The sequence below is a fragment of the Pristis pectinata genome, chromosome 8 (genome assembly GCF_009764475.1).
Source record: "Pristis pectinata isolate sPriPec2 chromosome 8, sPriPec2.1.pri, whole genome shotgun sequence".
Lineage (NCBI taxonomy): Eukaryota > Metazoa > Chordata > Chondrichthyes > Rhinopristiformes > Pristidae > Pristis > Pristis pectinata.
This window is the reverse complement of record NC_067412.1, coordinates 27,995,517-28,004,871: the sequence shown is the minus strand read 5'-3', so window position 1 is coordinate 28,004,871 and position 9,355 is coordinate 27,995,517. Positions and strand designations below refer to the sequence as shown.

Genomic DNA, 9,355 nt, shown 5'->3' with positions numbered 1-9,355 from the left:
GGTTCACAAAAGGATTGAATTGTATGCAGAATTCTCAGAGAATTGCACAGCTGGAGGAGTTTCCAGAAAGTGGCAGGGCTGAGACTCCAGCGTGAGGAGGAGAATGTTAAAATCATGAGGTTTATAGGCAGAGAGCTGAAGTAGGACAGGGCACCCAGTCCTCCTGAGTGCTCATATAACTAATGACGGGTCTTCTGGCTGGTTCGCAGTGGTCGGTACAACATGGGGTCCCCAAGTGACAAATGAAGCGCTAGAAAGAAAGTGAGAATCGGAGCCAGCCCTGTACTGACTCTTATTTAATTAAATGATTTACGCCTTTAAATGTTGCTGCTGTGTGCTCCTGCTGCCAGTGCAGCTCTCTATCCCGATACTGTAGACTGGGCTTGTCACCAGATATAACATACATTTAGTGGGCTGGCTAGTGATTGAAAATCGACTTTAGACCTGCACACCTTGACATTTTGTTTAACAGTTTATTATGCTTGTAGATTTCCCCAAATGTTGAAATAGTTGTGCAGTTTATATGAATTTGAATATATACCTTTTACAACTGTGCATTTTGTGATGCAACTTTTGATCTATTGCTGTACCAGCCACTGTTATTGATTGCATTCAGTAAAGGATATTTTATTGGTAGATTTGAGACATGTTCCAAATAATTGGCTGAAAGCTTTTGTTTAAATATATGACACAACTTTAAAGGCACTAATTGAAACAGAGGGTGAGTTAATAGCTATTGTAGTCAGCTGTGGTATCACTTAGAACATTGCCTTTGCATCCATTATTGGATAATAATGTAGAAATAAGCTTTTAATTCCAACATGCATTTTAAGGATGAAATAGTGGGTCTCGTTGCAAATTTTCTGCAAAATAAATGGTGCTTTACTCATATTTGGTGCACTAAACGGATGCTGTGTTTAGCACTAACAGCCAGACAAGGGGCATCCAAAAAATGCAAAAATTAAGCTATCTACCTTTACAAAAAAATCAGTGGTTGATGCATTAAAATGTGACTCACATGGTTGCCTGTAGAGATTGCAGCTGCTGTGTCTTTGCCACTAGAATTCATGCAGCATAGTTTACAGACTAAATAAGCTCTCTCCATGGTATACACAGTGCAGTGGCATAAAAGGCTGCCAAGGTTATGAGGGAAAATACAGACACATGTACTCAGTTTGTGTAGGGCAATCCCATTCCAACTCCACTATAATCGTCTTTATAGATTGAGTCCTGTGCCATACATGCCTCATCATTCAGCTAGAGATCACAGCATATCTGTTCTGTGCATACATTTTACAAAAATACATGTATCACTGAAAACTCAGACAGGCACGTGCAGACAGCAACTCATCGGTGTCCCAGTCAAGATCCTTTAATTCATGTCGGCTCACTTCTTCAATGGTTTGCTCTTTGTTATACTAAGAATTGAGATCACATTATTGCTACAGTTTCCGTGGCAAGACTGAGATGAGTGTTGACCGCATTTGCATAAATGATGCTGGAGAAAAAGCCAACTTCACTGAAATGAACCCTGAGTGAATTTCCCATTGGGCAGGACTTCCACCGGAAATTAATGCTATCACATTGCAATATGTGCAGGAAAGTTTTTGTGCATAAAATACAGGTGGTACCTGCTCTAAGTTTTCCAGCTGCTGTTCATCAACGCTGCAATGTGTGGTAGACTGTGCTTCTTTCTTCTCTGATGTACGTGTTCACCTTTGACATTTCTAAATTCATTTTTTTGCTAATAAGAAGAATAGCTGCAGTCATTTCGATTTTAATCTGTGCTTTTCCAATTTCATTTCAAAGTGTGGGGTGGCTTTTTTTATATTTGGGTCCCAATTCTCTGTGTGTGCACTTTGGCTTTGGTGTTTTTGTTCTTTGCCTGATGTCTGATAAAAACATAAATACCTTAATTCTCATTGTTCCTTCCAATCCTTTCAAAACTTTCTCTTCACCATGGGAAAAGGAGTAATCAATATCTCGGAAATGGCCAATTTCTCATGCTGGGATTTTTCTTTGTTGATGTTGGTATTTGTACATTATTCAACTCCTCGAATGCAGGTTTGCCTGCACTCTCCAGCTCATTTGAAGAGGTCAATTCCATTGCTTCTTGTCAATGAAAGTCCTGTACATGGGGGTGGAGTGGGAAGATATGTAAATGTTAGTTTACTTTCAGAGGTGGCTTGCCAGATTTCAGACTTCAGTAGCCTGAGCCTATAGTGAGGAGTGCAGAACAAGGTGATGCTTCCTCAAAATTAGAGCTAATCCATCCAAGGGGAACGTGATAGGTAATTTGGCACAGAGGTGCAATCAGCAATGGGAATGCACTCCCAAAATGTTGGTGGTGCATGGTAAGGTTACAAAAATGAGATTCTTGTGTTTTTTTTAAATCATAGGAAAATAGGAGCAGGAGAGGGCTATTTGACCCTTCAACCCTGCACCACCATAAGTATGATCATCCAAATTCAATACCCTGTTCCAGTTTTCTCCCCATGTCCCTTGATCCCTCTTGTCCTAACAAAAATATCCCAACTCCCTCTTGAATATATTTAAGGATTTGGCTTCAACCACTTTCTATGGTAAAGAATTCCTTAGGTTCACCCCTCTGTGGGAGAAGAAATTTCTCCTCCTTCCAGTCTTAAATGGCTTACGCCTTATCCTGACTGTTAGGCGAGCATATTAATGAGAACAGACCCAATGAGGGTAGATAGGTTAACATCAGTGGTAATAGTTCAAGCCCTACACTGATGGTTAGACTCCTACTTATCTGCAGAAAAGAGGAGTTGCAGCTACAGCAAATTATTCTGTCATTCTTTCCTACTTAAAATTCCCATTCTTTTTCAGGGATCTATTGTTTTTATGCACATATGCTAACCCTAATCCAGTGAAGTGGCAGCAGCCTGCTTTGGCATTGATAACCCTGTGTTTTAAGTCATGACCTTGTATCACGTGTGTACCTCGTTCATTGACCAAAAGGGTACTTGGTGACTGGAACTGTAAATGAGTTATGGCGTTCAGCACAAAGGCTTCCTGAAAAAACAGACCTAGCAAATCTCCAGAAGCAAGCAGTTTGAGAAGTGCTTCATTATTGTTGTTTTCAGGCTAGTAGAATCCATATTGGCCTGAGTGATTTGCCACTTTGGAGGAATAATGGCTGATGTCCAGTATGTTTGACGCTGCCTCCACATATTTAGAGTTGCAGGGCTAGCCTGGCCATTTTATTGGACATTTAAGTACATTTACATCATTAAGGAAATGCAGCAAACTGGACATGGAATCCAAATTCCCACAATGCACCTTGAATTGAATTAACCCATGGAAGTTAGGCCATGACTTTGATTATCCTTGAGAAACCTGGGATATGGACCAAGAGCTGGATCTAGGATTCTGGTGAGGCTGAAAGGAGGGTGAGTACACGCGGGTGTTGACCAAGTGACACCAAGTTTGGCTTTTAGAAAGGATTGAAAAATACTTTGGGAAGCAAATGATGGTTTATACTGTGCAGGTCTGAAGAACATGATCAAGCAATTCTTTGACTGAGCACCCAGTCTGTTATTGTGCAGTGGAAACTTTATGTTCCAACTGTAACCATGACCTGACCTTTCCACTGAACAGGTGGCAAATTTTACTTTCCTCAACACTTGATAACTGGCATATTCAAATAAACATCTGCCATCCATTTAGGCTGAAAGCTACACTCGCTCTTTGGCCCTGTTTGATTTCATCCAAATTGCTCAAGCAAGTTACAGCTCTGTAATCTAATCTCAGCCATTTGCCACTGTTTATGTACCATAGTTAATTCAAAACTTTAAACACCTGGAGAATAAATCTTGACTGAAATATGAGTACTAATGCATTAATGTCTGAGATACAGCATTACAGCTTTGGTGAAAATCCTCAATCTCTGCTCCCATGGCAAAGTGTAAGTACAGGGGCAATTCAATCTCCATAACACACATCATTTACCTGGCTGAGAAATTCTACCCCAGTTTTCGGACCATGGTTGAATGTCCCAGCTGGAAACATTAAATGGCCATTTGGAAAATGATCAACAAGGAAATCACATTTGTTTTGATAAAAATTGGAATGCTTTGGTGAAAGGAACGTAGGACAGGAATTGACCATTCTAGACCTCTATCTGCTCCAATAGTCAAACCCCTGTGAACATCTGAACTCCATAACTACTTAAAAGCTTTACTCATAAAGCTCTATAAATCTTCATCATGGAAGTTCTCATGTTACAATTGAAATACAGCATGAATCATATGCACTTTAATGTTATTTTACAAACTAATGCCTGATCCAGTAATCTGTAACTCTACTTGTTTTGTATTGAACACTCCAATGACAGATAGAATCCATGGATAAATAAACTGGTACCATTCTCTGTGAAAGTCCTCATTATGTCATCAAGTTTATCAATAGTTAGATGAGTGCTCCAAGATGGTAAAGTTGGGAGGTCAGATTGAATAAGTAACGTGAAGGCATTGTTGGCAACAAGAGTCTGGAGGGCTAATTGTCCGTGGGGTTCAGTGCCTTCAGGAAAAGGTGGCAGAGGCTTTTCTCTACAGATCTCTGTTTCCTTTTCCATGACTTACCTTTCTGGGTATTTCCTATGCTGAGCAGAGCTTGGCCTGCAAGTGCAGTGGGCATGGACCCACCGAAGCAACTCTGTGTGAATTGGAACTAATCTTCCTGGGCTCTGGCCTCATTGTCGATTCACTGGGTGTCCATAAAACATCTTGACCCCTCTCTAACTGGAGGGTGTATGATGCCCCAAAGATTTCAGGGAATACTTTAATATTATTTTTAACTTTCATTCTCCATTAAGTTCCCAAAGACTGATGAGGATTTCCTGGCTGTGCTTCAGTTTGCTGCCATTCCACCAACCATGTGCCTAATGAGAGACAGATTGTTTTGGTGACACTCCTAAGCAATGGACATTGTCTAGATCATGAAATACTAATTATCTTGGGAAGGAGCTGGTCTTGTATATGGTTATAGTATCCTAATGGTTATAATGCTGAGCAACAAGCCAGAAGCCATGAGCTCAAATCCTAATGTAGCTGGTTGCAAAAGGAATTTCACTATTGGTCATCAGCAGTAGAAAGTTACAATGAAAGTTGTGGAACTATTGCTAAACAATAGTTCATTTGCTAATGCTACCTTCTACCAAGTCTGGCTGAGATATAATTACAATTGCACGCTGTGTGATGGAATCTAAGTGTCCTCAGGGCACACAAGGATGGACAATAAATACAGCATCAAACAATGTGCTGGAGGAACTCAGCAGCTCACGCAGCATCTGTGGGAGGAAAGAAATTGTCAACATTTCGTGTGGAAACCCTATTCCTCCAGCACATTGTTTGTTGCTCCAGATTTCAGCCTCCACAGTCTCTTGTATCTCCAATAAATACAGCATTGCCAGTAATGCCCAGGTATAATTTAAGTAGTCTCTTTCAACAGATGCTGCCTGACCTGTTGAGTATTTCCAACATTTTCTGTTTTTATTTCAGATTTCCAGAATCTGTAACTTTTTAAATTTTCTTTTAAATGGCCTTGTTATTTGAGTCAGGGAGTAGTTTGGATTATTGTCCATTGAGGTGAAGAATATGGTGATGGGGCTTGCAAAATCAATTTTGGTCATCTCTCTGCTAGTTACAACTCCCCAACATATGGAGTTTTTCATTTAAGCTTGGGTTTACTGATTGATTTACAGGAATACCTCCAAATGAACCATCAGTAAAAACTGAACAACTTTCTTACCTTTGGTGATGTTTGTTAGCTTTACATTTCTCATTTCTTCAGCCACAATAGATTTACGAATTGGTTGTTGGAGGATTTCAGTCCCGGTAAAGTCAGAGATACTGGATGTACGGATGAGCAGGAGCACGATTCCCACTCCAAAAATTATCTGCAAGACCAGGTTTTAATTAAGGCCCTTCTGATTGTATTGATACTTGTTCACAGGAAGCGCATCAAACAGAGCGTCAAATTCAGGTTTCCATGAAATTTTTCTCAAAACTATGTAATGCAGTGAGCTTGAAGATGTTGTTTCTGAGTACGGACAGTAAATATTGGTGCATTGAACAGATTATGTCTTTACTGAGGCAAGTTAAAATATTTCTACTTCAGATATTAAGATTTTGAACGAAATGAATTTTCTTGGTCAAATATAACTTTCAACCCACCAATTACCCCTGAGTATTCTGTCAAGTGTCTTCATGTCCAGTAGAAGGTTTTGTAGAATTATGTTACACAGAAGCATTATATTACATGGACATACCACAGAAACTAGCCCTGCAGCCTATCAGGTCTGCGCCACTGTTAATGCACCACACGTCTCTTATCAATATATCAATGTCAGTAGTAATCTAAGGCATACAATTTATTTCTTGATGAGATTACATAAAGGAATCATCATGTTGGTGCATCAAGGAATGTCCTTTGTGGTTTGGGCTAACAATTACCTCTATACTTTTCACATGCAATATCTGAGCTGGAAAAGTTGCTGGTGCAAGCACGAGGAGCCTTTCCACAGCATGAACTTTCTTCTCCAATGAACATAAATCTCACACCAGTTACCAAGTACACCAACATTTACTGCACTTGTCATTAATCAATTGCCATGAACATAAATGAAGGGAAAATTGCTTTTCATTCCATGTACAATTAATTGGTAAGGAATTCCACCCTCTTTGATATCTCCACAACCTTCGCCATGAACCTCACATTGTTCTCTTCCAAAGGTACTCTTCCATTGTTCAGCGCAGTAGACTGCCCTCACTTGGTTCCACTTTTGTGTCCATTCAAGGCCAGGATACCTCCATCACTGCCTTTGCTTGCTACCTCCATACTATAACTTTGGGAGTAGTCAGAGATGATATCTCTGGTGTGTTCCTCTTCACTTTCAGGTCAGCTCTTGAACGACTCACAGTGCACAATCTCACTTTGCTTCTTTGCTTGCTTTCTCAACCTCTCTGCCATCTTTGTTCTGAGACTGCTTTTCTAATATCTAGTCATATATATCTCTGATCAAACAGTCCAAAACTATGAGTTTGGAGTAAAATCACTAACTCTTATTCTCAGCATCATTCATTAGCAATCAGGGCTGAATGAGAATGCTGCAATGCTAAATTATTTGTTGTAGAGTCATAGAATCATACAGCATGGAAACTCGTCACATCACCTATCAGTGGAGGTATTAATCCCATCTCCACAGCACTTATTCCATAGCCTACTATGCTTAAGCAATTCAAGTGCTCATCTAGACACTTATCAAATGGCTTCAGTGACCCAGCTCTAACCACTCTCAGGCAGTGCATTCCAGGAACTTACCATTCTCTGGATGAGGAAGTTGACCTTATATCTCCTCTGAATCTCTTCCCCTTTACCCAAACATATGACCTCTGGTTTCATCTACCTCTGATACAGGGAAGACTCCTGAAGACTACCCTATCTATACCGCTCATAGTTTTATATACAGGCAATCCCTATGTTACAGCCACTCGGATAATGGGGTTTCACCCTTACAGAATTCACAAATGAGAGAGAGAGAGGGAGAAAGAGGGAGAGAGGTCTGTCAAACATAAATCAGACATCGATTTATATATACATAAACGTAAGGGAGTTTCTATTAAAGGTCAGAGCCAGAGGATGAGGAGATTGGCGGGAAGGTGATAGGCCTGGTGATGATTATGAAAACAGATGTTGGCTGAAGTCATGAATAATTCTAAGCATAAGGAAAAGAATTTTAATTCTGCATCTCAGCTAACTGGGAGCCCATGCAGGTCAGCAAACCTGGGATGATGGGTGGATGGGAAGCTTAGATATGTTAAGAAAACTTTCAGATGAGCTGAAGTTTATGAGAGGTGGAAGATGGCAAGCTAGCTGGGAAAGCATGGAATACAAAGTCATACGGCCGATGGGGTAGAAAGGACATGGACTGAAAAGCTTAGCTCATGGCCAAACAAGTGAACCACATGTATCGGTGCTGGGAACCTTGCTGTTTGTAATGAACGTAAATGACTTGGATGAGGATGTGGAGGCATGATCAGTAAGCTCACGGATGAGGTGAAGATTGGTGAAGTTGTTGATAGTGCGGAAGGTAGTCTTAGGCTGCAGAGATTTACCAATGTGTTGGTGAAATGGGCTGAAAAATGACAGATGAAGTTTAATCCAGACAAATGTGAGGTGATGCGTTTTGGGAGTACTAATGAGGCTAGGACTAGGGAGTATTAAGGAACAGAGGGACCTTGGAGTACAAGTCCACAGATCGTTGAAGGTGGCAACACAGGTGGTTGGAAAGGCAAGGGCAAGTTGAAACCGTCTAATTGGTACTTTCTATATTCTTCCCCAACCCATAGAACTCTTAAGATAATCAGAGCTTTCTGGCAGAGCCTGTGAGACATGGGGTGCCAGAGACTTGAGTATAAAGAAACTGCCACACGATTGGAGATGCTGTGTTTTGCATGAGATGTGAAATGAAGGCTCTGTCTGCTCTCTTAAGTGAATGTAAAAGATTCCAGGCCACTATTGTGCAGTAGAACAGTGACGTTAATCTGGGTTTTGGCGAATAATTATCCTTCTTTCTACATGCCAAAAAAATGATGTTTTGGTCATTGTTACTTATGGGAACTGCTGCTTGCAAATTGGCTGCTACATTCCTTACATTGGGACTTCCATAAAGAGATGTGAAATGCACTAAGGGGAAGGCAGAACAACCTAGGAAAGGGCTAGTTGATACTCATTAACTCCCTCCCCTTTCCCAAGACATCTTGAGGCAATCAGTGCTTTCTTGCTCTAACTTCCATCTGCTGTCAGTAGGCCCTGGTCATGAACAACTGTTGCATAGTTGTGCTTAAAAATAAAGAACTTAGCTTTATGATATATCATTCACATCCCTTTATGGAAGTCCTAAAGCTCCTTATGGCACTTAAGATGTATTGGGTAAATTGTCAGAGGAGATAAACTGCATATCGCCTTTCTCTTTTTAGGAACAACTTGTCTCTCTGGCTTCCTGCGGAGGAAAATCTACCACTTCAACCTCAAAAAGAAGCTCTGCTAAAGTAAATGGTTTATGGTGTAAAAGTGGAACTGTGCCTCTGAACTGATAAATATGAACTGTTAAGATTTACATTATGACTGAAAGAAATAAGGCCGTACTTACTTTTCCTCTGAAGGTATCTTTATGTAGTTTTGCATAAATTGCAGATGGACAAATAAAACAGATGACACTCCCCATGGTGGTTCCCATTACCGCCAACACAGTCTGCACTGAAAAACCAAACAGAAACCATAATCAGGGGGATGGCTAAAAATCTACTAGTGACCAACAGGCTGGAGATTGCTC

The 9,355-nt window shown here is 40.5% G+C and overlaps 1 protein-coding gene across 5 annotated transcripts in view; it reads right to left on the bottom strand.

The window, feature by feature from the left end:
- Positions 1-9,355, bottom strand: part of LOC127573361 (putative sodium-coupled neutral amino acid transporter 10) — a 35,455-nt gene continuing 26,100 nt past the window's right edge. For all 5 annotated transcript variants that reach the window (XM_052021500.1, XM_052021504.1, XM_052021501.1 and 2 more), the window contains 3 exons: positions 9,173-9,279; positions 5,770-5,917; positions 1-2,128 (listed from right to left, as the gene is read on the bottom strand). In XM_052021500.1, the coding sequence (XP_051877460.1) occupies positions 2,085-2,128; positions 5,770-5,917; positions 9,173-9,279 (299 nt within the window). In that variant the 3' untranslated portion in view covers positions 1-2,084. The remainder of the gene's footprint in view (positions 2,129-5,769; positions 5,918-9,172; positions 9,280-9,355) is intronic.